We start from the raw sequence: 20,346 nt of genomic DNA on the forward strand, positions 1-20,346 counted from the left end.
GTACAAATCTGTTCTTTAAAAAACAAGTTTTTCTTTATATATAAAATATCTATGAAATTTGTTTATTAACATCTAAATCATATTATAAGATTAGATAAACAACTAGTTTCTATAATATTATTATTGACCGAATTAGATCCATGAAATAATTAATGACATAATTAGTAAAATTCTATTTCCAGAAGAATTACCATATTTTTATTCCAGATTGACTGAGTTGGCAAAGAAAAACTTGAGTGATTTCTTGAAATTGTGCCTTCTAGGGCACAAAATTTAGAAAAGAAAAAAAAGGAAGAAGGAAAGAAATCAAAATCCGAATATCATTTAAAAAAAATAATCAAAATCAATAATTTTCAATAACCCTCTCTCACTCTCTACTTCACTCTCATTAAAACCAAACAGGCTTCACTTTCCCTAATATTTCCTTTTTCTCTCACTTTCTCTCCAACCAAACACCACAAAGCCCAATTCCTCGAATCCAAAGGCCGTCGCAGAATCTTCGTTTTCGACATATTCTCTCGTCGTTTTGTGAAAAGCTAATAATCCTTTCCTTTATTCGTCGATTCCGCCGGGTTTTTTTTTCGACGATTCGAGATTGAATCGATTGGTTTTGCGATTTTGTTAGCTGACCGAGGTTTTGTTTTTGGTAATGCGAGGGTTTGGAGGAGCTGAAAGTGAGTGATTTAGAGTTTAAATGAGGCAATGTGTGTGTTTGTAGGTGGATTTTGTTGCGGTGGTGGTGATGGTGAGATGTGTAGGGTTTTGTTAGAGTTTTGATTACGTCTAAAACGGAGGGAATGGCTGCTTTGGAGCCGACGTTGAGAGTTGGCCCCTTAGAGAGAGACATTGAATTGGTAATTATATATATATTTTTATATTTTGTTGTTGTTTATTGATATAATAAAGTGCTGATGATATTGATTGAGGTTTAGTGAATGTATTTTGATTTATATCTTGGTAATGACTGAGAAGGTTTAGTGTTATGTTTGTATGATTTTTTTTTTTTATGGTTGTGTTTTTGTGATTAGGGTGCAACGTGGTTGTGTTAAAAGCTCAAGCTTGTAAACAGAGATTGCCTATTAATTGCTATGGATTAATAAGTTGAACATTGATTTGAATGTTTAGGCTCATAAATTGTTTGAAATTAGTGAAATGGAATTTGAGTTTTTTTTTTTTTTTTTCAAAAAAGCGAAACCGGGTCAAATGTTGTGGAACTGTTGGTTACTGTTCAAGCTAATAAGAGCATTAAGAGTCTGGTAATATCTGTTATTTCAATGGGATCGAGTAGTATAACCTTTCCTTTTATTTGTTCATAAGTGTTTGCATTGCGAAATGTTAGTATAGGATGTGTGTGGGTCAACATGTTGTCATATGCGGGTTTTTTTTAGCAAGTCTTAATGGACTATTCTAGCTGGCTTTTTCGGGTAAGCTAATTGGTTTTTGTGCATTTTCTTAAGAGTACATAAATGAGTCTTACATGAGCATTAACACATGAGTGCTAGTGATGTTAGGATGCATGGCAAAGCATCGAGAATCAGTGTCAAGACATGCATGCTTTTCTGGATTTTTTCAAAGAATTGCGATAATATATAAATAAATAGTCAACCAAATGTTATTAGCGAGTGTTCATATCTCTCTGGCATCAATGAGTTGTAAATATTCACTCAAATGGAAACCATTTCACGGGCTTAATACAAAATACCTGTAATTGTTACCTCTGGGCTGGGCAGTGCACCATACCCATTTATTTCTATATTAGAAACCAAGTCTTATGTTGTTGTCTGGGATAAGTGAAAAAAGGATTTGAGTAAATCATGGATCATGAACTTAAAAATAACTGAAGAAAAAAGAGACAAGAACCTGCTTATTGTGAGATATAATCATGCGGCTGCACTATTAGATGTTTCTCCAGATGAGAAATATTTCTACATCTCCTGAAATCTGACTTATGCATAGCCTGCTTAGTTTATTTTCAATTGATTTTCTTGCTGCATTCTTTGCCACAGGCCATCACTGCTCTTAAAAGGGGCACTCAGTTGCTCAAGTATGGCCGTAGAGGGAAGCCCAAATTTTGCCCCTTCAGGCTGTCGAATGTAAGATTATATTTAAGGCATGCTTTTAAATGTAACCTTTTCTCTTTCTTATTTTGAGACAAATCAGTATGGGATCAAGAAATTTGTGGTTAGCTATTTGTGTTTGTTTATTTTCCCTCAATGGAAGCTAGCTATGGTACTGCCTCCTCTTCAAGTAGATCGATTCGTAAATTCATTTGCATCTGTTAATCTGTTTTTATGATGCGTGCTCTGATAATAGCATATTATTATGGATGTTCTGTAATTTTTGCTGCTCTTTACCAAGTTTAGATCACGATGCAGTGTTGAGAATTGGATGATTTAGAAAGTGCCTTTGTCTCTGAATGCATTGGTCTCATGGAAGGTTAAATGAATAAAATTAGGTCTACTGTTTCACAAAATCTTAGCAGAATATGCTTCCAGAACAGTTCTAAAATGGTGATGGTATTGTGAATGAATAAAATAAAGGCAGTAGTGGTGTTGTCATCAAGGTAGAAAAGCAAGTGTCCTAACCCTTATATCCATGGAAATAAGGGCCTCCAGGGCTCTATGAAGAAAATACCCTAGTGGCATCTACTTTTACATTGGACTTGAAAACTACTTGAAAGATCTTTAGCTGGTTATCCTGCACAGCACAGCGCCTCTCCTCTGTTTCTATGTAAACATGGGCTTGCTGGAGAAACTGAAGATCTATTAGATTGATTATTGAAGCTGAAAAATATGAGTTAGTGACGAGGCTTATGATGGTGCTGATCTTGCTGGCAGGCCACTTGGTTTTCCTAACCTTGGTCTGTGCTGCTTCCTAATCAAAAGATAAGAGAGCACCTTTCCCTGCAGTTTAAGGTTTCACTATCAATGTCTGAAGGCATGCATGCAATGTAGTAACTTTTTGATGTTTCACCCTATTATTTTTATGCCAAGCTCTATCATGTACTTTCATAGGCGCTGCATTTAATTGCTGCAAGGCAGTTGGTAATTTAATATTTTTTTGGCCATTTCTAAATGGTAAGCTTCTTGCATGCTGCTTCTGGTAATTTATCTAAATGTGTTGTTTTGGGTATATTCTGTTTGATGTTGTTGGATATTGACTATTGAGCTTTGCTGTAATTCACCTTTATTAAATTTATGTATGCTGTAATACGTATGCCTTTGCTTTTGGTTCATTCAGGATGAATCTGTTCTAATTTGGATATCTGGGAAAGAGGAGAAGCATCTTAAACTAAGCCATGTCTCCAGAATTATCCCTGGTCAGCGCACTGTAAGTTTATCCATATTGAGATCCTGGTCAACTTTTGTATGATGCTTAATGCAATAGCCCCATGCTTTTCATAGTTTTGCAGCAAATCATTTTTTTTTCAAGTTAATAATCATTTTAGTATTGTGAATAACTTGGGTTTCCAAAATGGTTGAGGTTCAGCAGCCTTTGCATATTGATGCTTTACTTTGCACTTCACCAGATCAGGGATGAATGTTCATAAATGCAAAGTTTTGATGAATGAATCTGTCTATTTTTATGTGACATAGTGGAAAGGAAATTGCAAGAATACTGGTTATGTTACTTTATCAAATACTATGACATTTGAAACTTCTATTTTAGAATTTACTTTGAAGCAATGTGTTTATGTGCATGTACTGTCTTCTAGCTTTCAAAAATCTGTAATATTCATTCCTAGGTGTTAGAGAATAATATAAATCATATCTTGAAGCCTCACCTAACAGCTTAAGCTATTGGGTTGAGATGGTTCTTTGACATGGTATCAGAGCCTTAATGACCAAGCGGTCATGAGTTCGAATCTTACCATCCCCATTTATTTGATAAAAATTAAGCACAAGGTAATGTGGGCCTGTGCAAGTTTCAAGCTCAAAAGGGCTTTCACTTGAGGGGGTGTGTTAGAGAATAATATAAATCATATCCTGGGACCTTACCTAACAGCTTAAGCTATTGGGTTGAGATGGTTCTTTGACACTAGGAAGAGTCGTGGTGGCATTTTTTGTTATATAGAAAAATGGTTTTTGATGGACACTTCATTTTTGTGATGTTTTCTACATTTACCTTGAATATTGGAGCTAGCAACAAAATCACGAGGGACAGTGAAGCTATGCTTGAAAATTATTTATTTTATTTGTGATTTTTTATTTTATGTGATTCATATATTTTGTCTGCTTCCAGTTTTTATGGCTTTTGTTTTGTTCTTTCTTTCCCCTTGAGAAAATATGGAAATTAAATCCTTTTGCTTGTAAGTTTCTGCTAGTTTTTCAATTATTTTTAATCATTTTATTGGAACCATGATCTACTAACTGATTATTCTCAATTCTGCTTTACTACAGCCAATTTTTCAGAGATATCCTCGTCCTGAGAAGGAATACCAGTCATTTTCTCTAATATACAGTGACAGGTCTTTAGATTTGGTAGGCATATTCTTTTTAAAGGCCAGCTCTTCATTCTTTGTCATCAAAGTCATGCCATGTTCAAAATTTTAGGGAGTCCACTTTCTGTATTTTCACAACACAGTTCCTTTTAAGTATTAGCTGAAAATTTTGATCATCTGCTTATCATGCTCTGTTTTGCCAGATATGCAAGGACAAAGAAGAAGCTGAAGTCTGGTTTACTGGTCTAAAGGCACTAATATCAAATCGCCAGATTTGGAAAAAGAGAGAAGAAACTACAAATGATGGACTTTTATCAGAGGCAAATAGTCCTAGGGCATACACCATTAGAAGTTCTCCTTTGAGCTTTGCATTTGGTAGTGATGATAGTTCACTGAAGGTACTGTTCTATGTTCCTTCGTTCTCAAAATTATGTTTCGCTGCTGTGTGCTTTAATGTAAATTCTCTTGGCACTGATATAGGATGGAATGGATCCTCTTCGTCTTCGTACGCCATATGACAGTCCTCCAAATACTGGTTTAGAGAAGGCATTGTCTGATGTAGTATACACTGCGCCTCCTAAGGTTTTATTTCCATTAGAATCTGCTTGTGCGCCAGCTCAGTCTCAGTTATTAGGAGGCTCAGATGAAACAACAGGGCGTGCAAAGGTTACGAACACAGATAATTTTAGGGTTAGTTTATCAAGTGCTGTTAGCTCATCAAGTCAAGGCTCTGGTCGTGATGAAAATGATGCATTAGGGGATGTTTATATTTGGGGGGAGGGCACTGGTGATGGCATTCTAGGTGGTGGAGTTCATAGAATTGGAGGTTCTGGTGTTCAGATGGATTCTTTTGTGCCAAAAGCTTTGGAATCTGCAGTTTTACTAGATGTTCAGGCTATAGCTTGTGGTCGGCAACATGCTGCTTTGGTAACAAAACAAGGGGAGGTTTTCTCTTGGGGAGAGGAACTAGGAGGCAGACTCGGACATGGTGTAGACTCTGATGTTTCACATCCAAAGTTTGTAGATGGACTAAAAAATTTCAATGTTGAACTTGTAGCATGTGGAGAATATCATTCTTGTGCGGTAACACTTTCTGGTGATTTGTACATATGGGGTGGTAATGCTTATAATTTTGGACTCTTGGGCTGTGGAAGTGAAGCTACTCAGTGGGTTCCAAGAAAGTTGGATGGACCACTTGAGGGAATACATGTCTCATCAGTTTCATGTGGACCATGGCACACAGCTGTTGTAACCTCTGCTGGCCAATTGTTTACTTTTGGAGATGGAACCTTTGGGGTTTTAGGACATGGGGACCGCATAAGCGTGTCAATACCAAGAGAGGTCGAGTCTCTTAAGGGCCTCCGCACCATGCGAGCAGCTTGTGGTGTGTGGCACACAGCTGCAGTTGTTGAAATCATGGTTGGGTCATCAAATTCCAGTAATTGTTCTTCAGGAAAGCTCTTCACATGGGGAGATGGAGATAAATGTCGTCTTGGGCATGGTGATAAGGAAGCTAGACTGGTGCCCACTTGTGTTGCTACTCTTGTTGAACCCAACTTCTGTCAAGTTGCCTGTGGTCACAGCCTCACTGCTGCACTTACAACCACAGGTCAGGTTTACACCATGGGAAGCCCTGTATATGGTCAATTGGGGAATCCCCAAGCTGATGGCATGCTCCCTACTCGTGTTGAGGGAAAGCTCATGAAAAATTTTGTTGAAGAATTAGCCTGTGGTGCTTATCATGTTGCAGTTTTGACCTCAAGAACTGAAGTTTACACATGGGGAAAGGGTGCAAATGGCAGGCTAGGTCATGGTGATGCAGATGATAGAAATTCCCCATCTGTAGTTGAAGCTTTGAAAGACAAACAGGTTAAAGGTATTGTCTGCGGCACTAGTTTTACTGCAGCTATCTGTCTTCATAAATGGGTATCCGGTATCGATCAATCAATGTGTTCAGGTTGCCACATCCCATTTAATTTCAAACGGAAACGGCACAATTGTTATAATTGTGGGCTTGTTTTCTGCCATTCATGTAGTAATAAAAAGTCTCTCAAGGCTTCAATGGCTCCAAATCCTAACAAACCTTATCGTGTCTGTGATAATTGTCTTAGCAAACTTAGAAGAAGCTCTGAAACTGACTCTTCAGTTCACTCTGCTCTTAGTAGAAGAGGAAGTGTCAATCAGGGACTAAATGAAGTCGCAGAAAAGACTGAAAATTCAAATTCAAAATCGCATGCTAAGCTTGGAAGAAACTTCTCTATGGAATCATCTAAAGAGGTGGAAAGTATATCTTCCAGAAGAAACAGGAAGTCAAACTCCAATAGCATTCAGGTTTCACCCTCTGGAAATGATGTTTCTCGGCGCAATACATTTAATAACTCTAAATCATTTGGATCCTCCAAGAAATTTTTCTCAGCTTCTCTTCCTGGATCAAGAATTGTGTCTCGAGCAACATCTCCAACATCAAGACGATCCAGTCCCCCTCGTGCTGCAACACCAACCCCAACTCTCTCAGCTAATGAGTTGCCGAAACTAGCTGTAGATGGTGCTGGGAGGTTAAATGACAGCCTGCGAGAAGAAATTGTAAAATTAAGAGCTCAGGTAGATATAAATTAACTCGTATGATTTCAGTAATCTGTTCCTAAATTTCTTGTTTTGAGCAATAATAGATGCACCCAGGCTGCCATGCATTAACCTAGAAATTTATTGTCCGTGGCTGAACATGTATTCTCTCAAACATTTTTGGTAAGATTGGAAGTGTGTATGTCATGCGGTATGATACTGCGTAAAATTGTAAAGTATATCAAGTCTCCTTATTAACAACTAGAGAAAAACGGTCTTGTCCTGTGGCACAAATCCTTTTGTTGTTGTATTGAGAGTCTCTATTTTATCCTTTGGTTATAGTTTGTTGTGAGTTTCTTTGCTTGCTTCTTTATGCTTTAATTTTCCCTGTTTGGACATGGACAAAGTGTTCTGCAATATTTTTTTTGTCACAATTAACATAAAGACGAAGGTCTGTGCTGGGGACAGGTCTAATTTTGAAACCTCTTATGGTCATTGTAACTATGGTTAATGATTTGGTTAGATTAAGATCCAGTTTAGAGATGCATGGCCATAATGAAACAACAGTATATGTCTTTAGAGACTTTCTACTGGCCATATCATTGTGCTTGAAAAGTACTTTGCTTAGGCCACTTCATTGGTTGATTATGGCTGACTGTTTGTGTAATGTAGGTTGAAGAGCTTACAAATAAAGCTCAGCTTCAGGATGTTGAGCTGGAAAGAACAACCAAGCAGTTGAAGGAGGCTATTGCAGTTGCGGAGGAGGAAACTACTAAATGCAAGGCAGCAAAGGAAGTAATTAAGTCACTCACGGCCCAAGTAAGTAAAAACTCGAGTTTATAACTTCCTAGTCCTACTGTAGATAACTAATTTTACATCACAAGTAACCTTAGGCAAGAAAGTTTAGAAATGTGCGCTAAATATATGCTATCTTGCATTGAATAGACTGGTCCTAGATTTGACACGAGCAAAGTTTGTCTCGAAAAGTAGGTTTAGAGGACAATATTTGCACAATGCTTTTGGTATTATATGATTGTATTTTGGAATCTCTAGGACTTGACCGTTAGATGTGCATCATCATGTCCACCTTAGAGATGTGCTGGCCTTAATGAGTTGCCTGATGAAAATAAATTAAATTGCCTGTGTCGTACTAAATACTAAGGTTGACATGAACTCGGGTTGGAAGTGTCCTTGCCGTATGAATGTTGATCGACAGCGAGCTCATGTGCATACTAAAATTTTGTAGGTTTTTTAATAGGTAAGCTGTCTTCTTAATTTATGTGTGATTAATCTTTTTATTATAGTTGAAAGAAGTGGCTGAAAGGGTACCTGTTGGAGCATCAAGAAACAGCAACTCGCCCTCTTTTTATTGCTCTAGCAACACAACTCCATGGGACGTTTCTCCTGGAATTCTTGAGCAGCTCAGTAGTCCCACGGCATGTCATGAACAAGATTCAAAAGGATCAAACAGCCTGGTAATTTCGAATGTGTCAGGGACTACTACTACTACTAATCAGACTCCACATCACTCCGAAGTGACACAGATAGAAACAACAGTGAGGAATAAGAACAGAATAGCAAAAGTTGAACCCACTAATGGCGATGAATGGGTTGAACAAGACGAACCAGGTGTATATATTACCCTTGTTTCCTTGCATGGAGGTGCGAAGGATCTCAAACGTGTCCGCTTCAGGTATTCTTAAGTCATCACACACTATTATCCTGTTCTCTTCCACTTCTCCCCCACCTGCCCCCCTTCTATGATTGCTTTGCTTCTCCCCTCTTTAACAACAAGGTAACTACTTGGCCCATGATATTTTCCAATAATGTAATGTGGCCCCGTGTCCTTAACTAAGGTGGTAGAGTTCCTGGCTGCTTTCAGGCCCACTTTTTGCAAATAGATGAGTTTGGACCAACAGGTTTCTGTACAGTTGGAAGCCTCCGAGTGGGGAACTAAATCATTGCAACTTAATAATTGCTCTGTCTTTATTGGAAATCTTATGCTATTGTATTTTGAACTCCCTTTGCTGCAGTCGGAAGCGGTTCAGCGAAAAACAAGCAGAACAATGGTGGGCAGCCAACAGAGCGAGAGTATACCAGCAATACAACGTTCCCATGGGTGACAGGTCTATTGTTAGTGTGGGAAGGGAAGGGTTAACTCAATGACCTGCGACGTCTAATATGCAACTTGACTCACATTTTGCCAATGCTATTCTTTGCGAGATCTGAAATTCGTTTTCAATTTCTGCCCGAGGAATATGGAGGAAGCCGATTTTTTTTTCTAGAGGGTGGAGGTGGGTGGAAATTTTTTCTCCCCACAATCTTTTGCTTTCGATTTCTTCCCACAGATGTATCCATATTTTCTCTCTTCCTATAATTTTTTTTTTTGAGGGAAGTGTGAAAACTCGCTAGGGGTATGTAAATTCTTTTTAAGTAGGTCGCTGACTTCAAAATCAAACACAGCTGCCTTGTAAATTCAGAAGCAAAATACTATACAGATTGTCTGCCATTCATAGACTGAATGCATCTTCCACAGTTTTTAAAATCTTAAAATCAAAAGAATATACAGAGTTGTGGGAAAAAAATATTTTAAAAAAATTATGAAGTTATAATTATAAAAATTTTATTGTATCAAAGTTTTTAAAATGTCTTTAGTTAATATTTTATTAAGATTGAATATTAATTAAAATTGCTTAGGTTAATATTATATTTTTTAATGAAAAAAAAGTAATTGTTTCCCTAAATTTATATTTTAAATTAACAATAAATTTTTTTTTTTTTTACACGTTTCGTGTCATATGATGTCTACATGTCCCATAGTTTCTGGGCATATATCAAATTAACAAGTCATCCTTCAAACCCTACAATCCTTAGTCAACACTTGCCAGCTCGTTCCATTCCACCAGTGGTCTAAACCTACACACGCATATATAAAATTTATTTTTATACCTTCATCTTTATTCTTGTTTTTTTAATCAAAGATATTTAATATTTCTATCCCTTTTTTCTAAGATGGGGCAGGGGAGAGAATTTTCCTGTCAATCACAGTAATTTTTTTATGTTTTTTTTTTTTTTTTGCCAATGTTAGAGACAAATAAAGATGCATCTTCCAATCTATCTTTATATCTTGAAAGGTCTGTCGTAGATGCATGTCGGGTGATACAAATCAAGGTTAAATAAATAGCAAACAGTTTCATCCATCTATCTTGTGGAAAAATAAATCAATTCAGAAGCTTTGAAGAACATGATTTTGTCGTTCATTCCTGTACATAACTGGGTATGATTGTTACAAACAATGAAAGGAGTTTCTTCAAGTTCTCTCCCACCTACCAAATATATATACATCCCCCAGGGGACAGAATGGACAAACAGGAGCCAAAAAAAAGCTCTTAGAAAATGAGGGTCAAGGTTTTGTTGCGGGGGTATCCTAAGAGATTAGTCAAGGAATAGATTGAGAAAAAAATTCAATTAGCACTTGTTCCCAGCTGTGAATGGCAAACTCTGCCATTTATACTTTGAGAAACAATGAATCAAAAATAATCTGCCCAGGTTTTTCAAACAAGAGGAGTGGAATTATTTGAATTCAACTGCCACATATATCACTTGATTGAAATCATCATCAGCACAAGATATGGTGGCTCGAGATCATCACAAGAACTGTACAGAGAAAGATAACAGGAGTTTTTGTTACACCAGCAGGATAAGCAAATGAGATTTGCAGTGATAAGAACATATAAGTAAGATAATTAGGTCTCCAGATAAGGAAAAAACATATCGTTACCTTTTACGCTCTTGAACCTGTATGCACAAAGCTAAGGTGGGCCAAGTAGTCGCTCTCAGCAAAATCATGTAGAGATCGGTGGAGCCGTGCCCCTGCATGGTCAGTTTTACTTGACTCTTCTTTCAAAACTCTTCTACAACCATCAGCATCCTAAAGGAAAAGCAAGTCAAAAATCAAACTGGGCCTTGAGTCCTAAATTAGATGAAAAGGGCATGTGATAAAAAAGCCAAAGCAGGGGAAGGGTTAAGTCAGGGATTTAGCAAAAGAAAAATAAAATCTTTTACTAATCCTTTAATGCTGCAGAAAAATACAGACATTAAAGTAATGGTTGCTAACAGGTTAAATAACAAAATAGTGACATAAAAGAAAAGGCAATCAGACCAAAATCAAAACAGTTTGGCTTATATATTCTCATTAAATAAAAAATAAAGGAGCTTCTACATCATCTACCTGTAGGAATTCTAGCATTTGCTCCTCAATTGTACCACGCATGGCTAAAGTCTCCACATTGATGGGGCGAGTAGCACCCATCCGATGAGCTCGACTTATCACTTGTTCTTCCATGCTGATAGCATTCAACAAAGAAGAATTTTTAATTAAAAAAAAAAAGTAAAAGAGGGAGAGACAGAGAGAGGTGTGTCAAGCATTCTATTCAACAAAAACCATTATTTTTCCATATAGCAGCGTGATATTGTGGCTAACAATACTGAAATCAGGATGCAAGATACCTATTAGTAAGAACAGAAAAGAGAAATAATGAACAGTTTAGGATTTGAAAAAAATACTACCTTCTGTCCCAGATTGGCTCCATTAAGAATACATGAGTTACAAAGCTCAAATCAAGGCCCAATGCAGCACTGCCATCCATTAACAGAGCCATACATGTGGCGTCATGCTGGAAGGTGGCCAGTGATTTCATCTGAACAGCCAAAGAATGTATCAAGAAAAAGGAAAAGGAACAAAAAAATAAAAAGAAGACAAACTAATTTCAATACCTTGTTGATTTGAGGCATTGGACTATACATTCCAGCAAATTTAATACCGGCAAATGCTAACTGGCCGAAGAAAAGAAGGCCCAGGATCATTACACTTTTGAGGAAAAGATAAAGCCACACTTGTTAAGAACTCATAATGCAATCATAAGTACCTGCTGTTCAATCACATGTATATGCTCAAGAAATTGAGAAAATATTATAACTTTCTCCATGGCTGCCCTGTTAACACTAAAGCAGTCCTGCTGAAGCACTAAACTAGAAACACTTATTTGAGTATCCTTGTCAATGGACCAGCTACTCTCTCTACTGGCCTCCTGCAATGCTTTCAGCTTCTGTACAAGGTACGCAACTTTACTGCTAGATGTTGACTGCCAATCTGGATCCCAGTCATCCTGTACAAATACCAGAAAAATACATGTGATAACGCTTCCTGCGAATCCTTTATACATAAAAAAAGTATTTCAAAATGAGAGCAAAATACTTGCCTGTTTATAGGAAGGTTGCAACTCAATAAGATCTTTGGGGACAGGCCATTTCGGGTTTGGATTTTCTGGTCGGGTCAATACTTCTGGACTTTGCATCTCATATGAGTAACCACAGCCAGGAAAAGTACACTTTTCACTATTCAAAGCAACACAATCAAGGCACAAAAGATGCCTGCATGGCGTGATGAAAGGTAGACGACACCATTCCTCGCATCTAAACAGCAAAGAGGAAAGAAGAAAAAAACAAATGTGCAAAATCAATGGTGGTAAACCCATGTGAGAAGATATCATTTAATATTCAGAGTGAAGCAAAAAAGAGCTCAAAAAGTTACCTGAGACAGTTACCACCATACTGAAGATAGTATTTTATCAAAGCATGCTCCTCTGAAATGGGATCAAGTCCTTTTTCAATCAGAATATCCATTGTTTCCTGAATATCTTCACCAACTTCTGCCACTTTAATATGCCCTGCCACACAACAAGATAGCCTGACATTTCTAATAAGGGTACTTCGAAACTTCCACTGCTTTGGGTTAAGCAAACTCTCAACATGAGAAGGATCATTCCAGTCAGCAGTTAGAATATTACGTCGCACAGTAACTACCAATTCATTATAGCTTCTTGCATGATCCTTGGTAAAATTGAGGAATGTCACCTTCTTGATGCATGGAGGGATAGTTTTCAAATCTGTCTTCCTAGAACTAATCAAGCATCTGTGGAGCAAATGCAACAAGCGTGTGCGGCCTTCTTCCATCTCGGCTTCAAATGGTCTAAGAACACCGGCTTCCCATGACTTTTGATTCAGCCCATACGCTTCCTCCTGTAGAAACTTAAGCATTGGCTGGAGATGAGACAGCTGGCTATTGGGTGTGTTAGGTGTTGGTGTTCCTGTTAGTAACCAGCGATTTGAAGCCATCAATGACATAGCCATTTGCAATTTGTTTGTCAAGCTCAGACTAGAGCCAAGGGTGTGTCCCTCATCTAACATGACCCGGAGAAAATGCACTTGCATCAGAGGACTTTTTTTCCTGGGACCCCACTCAGCACTTAATCGACTGAAGGTTGTTATAACAACATCATAATCCCATGCCAGACTGTGAGCAGAAGGCTTTTTATGATTAGTCCAGACACACAGCCGCAACTGGCCAGGTTTGACATGCTTTTCTATCTGGGTTTTCCAATGATCAACTAGATTTGCTGGGACAACAACTAGGGTTGCTCTTGATAAATATAACCTGACTGAATCCAACGGCTTGCAGATAGCAATTCTAAAAGCAGCCAAATCAAATGCTAAGTTTTCAAGTTTCTGCGGGTAACACCACTTACTGGCTCCCTTTTCTACTCTCCGTACAAGACCAAATGCTTCAAATATTTTATGAAACCCATGGGAATCTCCACCACCAGATACAGAACCAGTACCTACGACCGGACTTGCCAAACCAATTGTTTCCATTAAAGAAAGTCTTTCTGGAGAAAGTTTAGCCAGCCAAGTCAAAGCTTTCTTGGTTTTAGAGTTTATCATGGAATAGTGCTCCTTGAGAACACTAGTGAAAAATGACACATTTTGCTCCTCCCCCCCTGAAGTTCCTTTGGTGTGAAATCCCGGTACATGAGTTAAGGAACAGCTGTCATCCCAAGCTTCTTCAGCATCTCTACAACTCTGACGTTCAGGGTTTGTATTCATGCTACAAAACCATGCAGCATCAGTATCTGCTACACTGCTTGTAAGCTTCCTCCACTTTCTGCATGCATCGCATTGAACCCAAGTCTCATTAAAATCCCTAAAATGTCCAGTAATCAAATTCAACCTGCGTGCTCTATCATGCCGTTGTTCCTCTGAGACATATATAGGGGCATTAGAACGATGCTTCCTCTTTTTCTTGTTACTAAAAACAGGTGTTTCATCATATTCATGGAGAAGATTTCTCTTCACGCGACTCAATTGAATTACACGTGCTGTTTGATCTGAAGATGGAGCTGGTGACGATTCCATTCCATTAACTGGACAGGAATTGCTAAACCCCTCAATCTGTTGACCTGGATCATTCATCAGAGTGGATTTATCCAAAGATAATTGTCCCCTGCGTGCACTCTGGTTCATTACCCTTTTTGCCAGGGGTGTGTTATTAGGAGTGAAGTTTCTGCCATCAACCTCGTAATAGCCACATCTCTGTTCTCCATTATGTGTACACCAGGTTATTTGAACTCCATCTGGTGGGTCAGCTACTGTTCCTCTTGTCTTCAGAATAAGAGAAAGAGCAGTGATAGTCTTTCCTAAGCCAGGTTCATCACAGAACATTCCCCCATGAAAGTCTCTTACAGTTGGAGCTACTCCAGTAATTATTTCACCAGAAACAGTACTTACATGAAATGTAAACCCATCTTCTGTGGATAAATTAGTGTACAGAGGATGTGGCAAGACTTGAGCATTCCGCTCGCGCTGTAACATCCACTCAACTGCTGCCTGCTGATGAGGAAATAATTTAAGTTTCATACATGGCATAATTGAAACAGCCAGGGATCTCAAATGGTGACAGGTTGCAGCAACCCTGACAAGGTCCTTTGGACCAAGTGCAGAAAGAATGCTCATCAAGATATCACCAGTTAAATCCCAAATACCAGATTCCAAAGAGTTATCTGCTGGTTTTACTCTTGAAGAGTAATACTGTTCCTTATTTTCCGTGCTGGGTAAACCTTTAAAAATTTCATGAAGTTCAAAACGCTTTTTGCTTGAAGAATCAGGGACATCACAATGCAAATTGCATCCAAGAACATGACAACCAGAAAGATTCCAAATGCTCCTATGATCTCCAAGAGCATTTTTAAAATACTCTCCTCCATCAACAAGCATGGACCTCCTCTTCTCCCAATCGCAACTGCAAACTTCAACCATGTTACCAACATAGATAACTAATGAAAAATCAAGAAAGCACTAAATTAAAACATTGCAATTTAACCAAACATATAGTAGTTCAACTACACAACAAGATTCAAGAAAAGAGAAGATGCGTTGCTAAAGGACAACTAAACTATCAAGAACGTAATATATATATATATATATATATAGTGTCCAGATTCTAAAGCTAAAAATGTCAAACTAAGTTAGATCCTATGCATCCTCGAACCAAAAGTCTAAAACCAAGCAGCTAGAGAAATTTTGTTACTTAACGACCATCAGTAATTTCAACAGTCCATCCACTAAAGTACAAAAGGAAAATTAAAAAAAAAAAACCCTCCAGGTTAGCCGCATATTGCTACTTGAACACAAAATTACACTATATATACTCAGAAAAACCAATCTAAACTAAATTGTGAAACGCCTTCAACACTTAGCTAAATAGTGAACAGACAAGTGCAACAAAACTAGAGAAAAAATCCAGAAAAAAAAGAAAGGAAAAGGAAAACCCACATTGTAAAATAAATTCAAAATTGAGTGAAAAAACATTACTCCTTTCGTAAAGCTAGGAGCTTTATCCATCTCATTTACTTAAACACACACATGGAAGAAGACCAAATCATATATTACAGCTAAAATTAGCTAAAAATAAAACAAACCCACGTTATAATAAACGAAACTCAGAAAATAAAACCCAAAAACACAAACCTCAAGTGCCGAAAGAGAGATCCAGCAATTGGCCCAGACTTGGGAAACTGCCCACCGGACCAAACCGAAACCGGCAAATAAACATCAACAAGCACCACCACTCTCACTTCAACAACCTCACCCTCACTCTCAGCAACATGCAACACACGCGCTAAGATCTTAACACACTTGTGCATTACAAGCGCGCGAATTTGATGCACCACGCTCACACTACCATTCACCATCCCAATTACCCTCCTCCCTACTCTCTTCTTCTCCACCACTGAATTACCGCTTTTCTTCAAACAACTCCCCCTCTTCGCCATTCTCTTCTTCTTCGTCGTCTTCTTCCCAACCGCATTACTGTTCTCTTGAAGAGAAACCGCGCCGTTCTGGCCGTAAGGATTGGAAAGCGGAGACAGAACGACGTCGTTTAGGGATTTGAATCTGATTTGTTGGTGGCTTCCGTCTGTGATGAGATGGCAATGAGAAAGGAAAGGGAGTGGGTGTGGTGATGTGAGAACTGTACAGAGGTAACCGCAGAGTTTGTGGTATGGGTAAGGATCATCATCGTGATCGCCCATTGTCAAATTTAAATAAAATTAGGGCTTTTTGATTTGGGGATTTTTATTTTGTAACGTGGAATCGTGGTTTTTATCAGGAAGGGAGGGAGGGAGAAGCGGAAAGCTAAGGAACTGGAGGCGGGTCTTGTTTGGGATAAATTTTCCGTTGGTTTTGATGGTTTTTTTGGGTGAGGTGAGGGCGTGGCGGCGGGCGGTATTTTTAATTAAAAGTGTGAGGTCATTAATTAATATTTGTGTTAGCAGATGCATCTAATCCGTGTAGCTTTCGGAATATTTTGTTTTGCTCCTTGTAATTTAAAATTGATGGAAATTAATCCAAATAGAGAAATAGGCTTATAAAAAATATTATCATAAAAAATTTATTTTAATATTAATATGTTAAAACAATTAAAAAATACAAATTTCAAAAACTTTTAAAAATACGGTTGAACCATGGTGCTAAACATTATCTAAATAACATGAAATCTGATCAAAATAAAGCTTGCTTTTTACTTAGAAAATTAATTAAGTTAAACTATGATAATGCAGCAAATTAGCGTATGATCAAATTAACTCTCCCTAGTCAATTCCAATAATTCTTTTTAGTTTTGATCAAAATCATGCTGTTTTATTTTGATATTTTTTTCCCAACCATATTATTTTAGAATTAATTTAACCAATACACACAGACTTTGTTGGTGTAATAACTATTAAAAAAATATTTATTTACCATCCTTTTTATCCTTATTTTTATTTACTATTTAAGTGACCTAGTTGTCAGTCAAAATCATCTTTTTTAGTTCAGTTTTTATTTGATGGCCGAACTTCAAGAGTAGATTTTTCACATTTTAATTATTCAATAAAAAAATTATTGGGTATAAAATATTTTTTAAAAGTATTTTTCATTTAAAAATATATTAAAATAATTTTTTTGGGTTAACAATGTTAAATCTAATTGGATTAATTTCAAGAATATGTTTTCTTAAAAAATAAAATAATATTATTTTAATAAAAAATCCACTAATATTAACCCGAATAATCTTATTGATTCAAATATTTTTCCGAGTCTCAAACCTGTAAACCTTATCAACAACTGTTAAAAAAATCTGCAAATATTATAAACATTTATCAGCCAACTGGAAGCAAATCCACCAACAATATAATAATAAAAGAGCAATTTCCAGATAAATGAGAAATTATTAATTCATACACTTTAATATAATTCAAAAACAAGAGGCGCTCGTAGGTTTTGATGTGTTTCTACTTCCTACAAGTGCGTGTACATAAAAGATATTGGATGGAAAATATGAAAACATGAGAAGATGAAAGGAAAAAGGTCGGCACTTAGCTTTCGTCATTAGGGGCCAGATTGAATTTTTTTAAAAATTATAGGCTTAATACTGGGAATTTTTAATCTACAGGGTATGAAAATGGAACCGGATTAAAATACTGTTTATTATAATGTTATTTCGTTATTAATTATAAAACATGTATCGGTTTAGTGGGTTGATCCGATAACTGAACTTATTTGATGAAGAAAAAAACAAGAGTAACTCGGTTTGATCTAATAAAAAAATTCAAGTCAATTTTATTATTGATTATAAAACACATACCGGTTCAGTGGGTTGATCCGAGAGCTGGACTTATTCAATGAAGAAAAAAACAAAGCATAACTCGGCTTGTTCTAATAAAATGTATTAAATTGATATTTTTAATGATTTTAATATGTTAATTTTAAAAATAATAATAAAAAAATTATCTTAATATATTTTACAAGAAAAATAATTGTATAAAGTACCCTTCAATATTAAAAAAACATATTTTTTTGATAAAATTATAATTATAAAAACTTAACTTGATAGGCCAACTTAGTAATTATCTACCCAAAGTTTGATCATAATGGATTTTACTTTGACTTAGTTTTCTTTTAACAAAATTAATGGTGTTTTATTTTTTATTTTTAAAAATCATAATTTGAATTTATCCATTAATCCGCGAGGTAAGCTACCCAGAGCCGTGGGTTTTACTTTCGCACTACAAATATTTTAAATTTTTTTAAAGAAACATTTTAAACTATAAAAATAAATTAGAAATAATTACTATTTATTTTTTGGTATTTGAGCCATTAACGTGGGCCAACTTTAATCTTTGAGCCCAAACTATTTAACAAGGCAAAACAACAACAACTAAACCCCCAAGCCATCACCATCACCGCCGGCTCCAACACTCTCTCATCAATAACGATTACAAATGGCCAGGGACAGCTGCTTGGCTAGAGTCACCGCTGGCGTTGCCGTTGGAGGTGCTGTTGGCGGCGCAGTCGGTAAGTTCCTATAATATCTCTCATTATCTCTCTCAAGAAAGAAAAACCCTGAACCCCAGTATTCTATTTAGGTACTCAAAGGATCAAGTTTGCTATTCTTATGGGAATGAAATTTTTTCCTTTATCAAACTACTACTATTCTGTAATCTCTTTGTTTTTTTTAACAAATTAGTGATGGGTTTTTGATGATTGCTTGTGTTCTATGTGTAGGTGCTGTTTATGGGACTTATGAAGCTATTAGGAACAGGGTAATCTCTCCTTCTCGCTGTAGTATTTTCTTTCAAGGGTTTCTTTGATTTTCTTTGTTTTGCTTCTATATTCAAAGCAGACATCTTGAGTATTTGATAGCTTTTGTTACAGAAAAAGGTCATTACTTTGTTGTCATTGCGTCAAGGTTAGGCTATTTAGGAAGAGAATTTGGTATTCCATTTTTGTCATTGCAAATCCTAGACTTTTTACCGACACAATTAGCAAGAGATGTGGAATTTACTCGAGGAGGTCATGCAGATGTATAGTTGTACAATTGTAAGACAGAACATCGAGGATGTTTAGTGGAAATGGCTTGTATGGTATACATATGTTGTTTGGGACAATCTATTAATCTAGTAGCTTTGTATCTTCCAAGAGGAACGAATGTTTCCAGCAGTTTAATTTGTCAAGTCATACCTCCTTGTCCTTTCATTCAAGTGTTGCTAGTAGATACAAGCCTTGAGAAGTTCTCAATAGCTCATGTAATGCAATATTTGTGTGCTTTGTTTTTTCTGCTGTTAATTCTTGGTGCCTTTGCAATCCAGTGGGGCTCTCAAGCATGGGAGGCTTAGCTTTTTGTTAGTGCAGAGTCTTGCTTGTCAGGAGAGAATTTTCCTTGCAACAAATAGACAACCTTGAGTCCACTAGGTTATTTAGAACCCATTCGCTATATCCTTGAAATACACAAGGGGGTGCTTCTTGAATTCAAAAGAAACCAGGGCTCTTAGAAATTGTCATGAAAAGAAAAATTTCAGCACTCAAGCTGCAGAGTCTACTAGGCTCTCAAAACTAAGTCAGCTCTCTGTCGTTGTCCTATCTATCCCTCTATTGATTCTATATCACCTTTATCGTTCATCATTGGTTGAAGTCCTCTGTGCAGGTTAAGGATTTAAGGATAGACACATAATATCTTTTTCACTGTGCTGTGCTGCTAGTTGGGTGACTGGTATCCCTGATGATTCTAAGTTTTGCTTTTTGAACATACAGGTTCCTGGACTTTTGAAAGTAAGGTATATTGGGCAAACCACAGTTGGAAGTGCTGCAATTTTTGGTCTCTTCCTGGGTGCTGGGAGCTTGATTCATTGCGGAAAGTCTTACTGACTTACCATCCATTTTGTAACCATAAGATTGATTCTCAACTAGAGAGATTTTGTATTTAAAGCGAAATATTTTTTTGGTAGCAAATCTCAAACCATATAAGATCAAGCCTCTATTATGTCTGTTTATGTTTGTGGTTGGGACTTCTACCATCCAAAACTGCATTGCGAACTATTATAGGCCTCAAGGTTGGCTTTATATTACAAAGTACTGATCTATTTCATGAATCTGTACTTGACGTGATACATCATTAATCTCAAGTCTGC

The 20,346-nt window shown here is 36.9% G+C and overlaps 3 protein-coding genes across 4 annotated transcripts; 2 read left to right on the forward strand and 1 right to left on the reverse strand.

The window, feature by feature from the left end:
• The first annotated feature begins 281 nt into the window (after nt 1-281).
• On the forward strand, nt 282-9,525 carry LOC7460236 (PH, RCC1 and FYVE domains-containing protein 1). 2 transcript variants are annotated; one of them, XM_002304757.4, is made up of 9 exons: nt 283-854; nt 2,007-2,093; nt 3,241-3,330; nt 4,401-4,481; nt 4,645-4,839; nt 4,922-7,042; nt 7,676-7,822; nt 8,308-8,696; nt 9,037-9,525. In XM_002304757.4, exons 1-9 carry the CDS (start codon nt 798-800, stop codon nt 9,167-9,169), a joined length of 3,300 nt encoding a protein of 1,099 aa, XP_002304793.3. In that variant the 5' UTR covers nt 283-797; the 3' UTR covers nt 9,170-9,525. The 2 variants fall into 2 exon arrangements, with proteins under 2 accessions (XP_024453562.2, XP_002304793.3); XM_024597794.2 differs by lacking the exon at nt 2,007-2,093 and having other exon boundaries at nt 282-854.
• Nucleotides 9,526-10,209: 684 nt separating this feature from the next.
• On the reverse strand, nt 10,210-16,614 carry LOC127904849 (F-box protein At3g54460-like). Its single transcript, XM_052449841.1, has 9 exons — nt 15,869-16,614; nt 12,597-15,140; nt 12,265-12,478; nt 11,932-12,171; nt 11,780-11,839; nt 11,573-11,703; nt 11,235-11,349; nt 10,785-10,934; nt 10,210-10,660 (listed from the first exon to the last, which is right to left on the reverse strand). The coding sequence occupies exons 1-8, from the start codon at nt 16,429-16,431 to the stop codon at nt 10,788-10,790; spliced, it is 4,014 nt and encodes a 1,337-aa protein (XP_052305801.1). The 5' UTR covers nt 16,432-16,614; the 3' UTR covers nt 10,210-10,660; nt 10,785-10,787.
• Nucleotides 16,615-18,568: 1,954 nt separating this feature from the next.
• On the forward strand, nt 18,569-20,307 carry LOC127904844 (uncharacterized). The gene is made up of 3 exons (XM_052449806.1): nt 18,569-18,733; nt 18,944-18,981; nt 19,970-20,307. The coding sequence occupies exons 1-3, from the start codon at nt 18,661-18,663 to the stop codon at nt 20,081-20,083; spliced, it is 225 nt and encodes a 74-aa protein (XP_052305766.1). The 5' UTR covers nt 18,569-18,660; the 3' UTR covers nt 20,084-20,307.
• Nucleotides 20,308-20,346: the final 39 nt, after the last annotated feature.

Source organism: Populus trichocarpa, unplaced genomic scaffold (assembly GCF_000002775.5).
Source record: "Populus trichocarpa isolate Nisqually-1 unplaced genomic scaffold, P.trichocarpa_v4.1 scaffold_67, whole genome shotgun sequence".
Taxonomy (NCBI): domain Eukaryota; kingdom Viridiplantae; phylum Streptophyta; class Magnoliopsida; order Malpighiales; family Salicaceae; genus Populus; species Populus trichocarpa.

Excerpts from the sequence above, each read along its gene's own strand:
- LOC7460236 (XM_002304757.4), top strand. The coding sequence starts at position 798 with ATGGCTGCTTTGGAGCCGACGTTGAGAGTTGGCCCCTTAGAGAGAGAC. Across the intron at positions 4,840-4,921 it reads GTGATGATAGTTCACTGAAG|GATGGAATGGATCCTCTTCG; the intron begins GTACTGTTCTAT and ends GCACTGATATAG. Across the intron at positions 8,697-9,036 it reads CTCAAACGTGTCCGCTTCAG|TCGGAAGCGGTTCAGCGAAA; the intron begins GTATTCTTAAGT and ends CCTTTGCTGCAG.
- LOC127904849 (XM_052449841.1), bottom strand. The coding sequence starts at position 16,431 with ATGGGCGATCACGATGATGATCCTTACCCATACCACAAACTCTGCGGT. Across the intron at positions 12,479-12,596 it reads TATGGTGGTAACTGTCTCAG|ATGCGAGGAATGGTGTCGTC; the intron begins GTAACTTTTTGA and ends TTTGCTGTTTAG. Across the intron at positions 10,935-11,234 it reads AAATGCTAGAATTCCTACAG|GATGCTGATGGTTGTAGAAG; the intron begins GTAGATGATGTA and ends CTTTTCCTTTAG.
- LOC127904844 (XM_052449806.1), top strand. The coding sequence starts at position 18,661 with ATGGCCAGGGACAGCTGCTTGGCTAGAGTCACCGCTGGCGTTGCCGTT. Across the intron at positions 18,734-18,943 it reads TGCTGTTGGCGGCGCAGTCG|GTGCTGTTTATGGGACTTAT; the intron begins GTAAGTTCCTAT and ends TTCTATGTGTAG. Across the intron at positions 18,982-19,969 it reads ATGAAGCTATTAGGAACAGG|GTTCCTGGACTTTTGAAAGT; the intron begins GTAATCTCTCCT and ends TTGAACATACAG.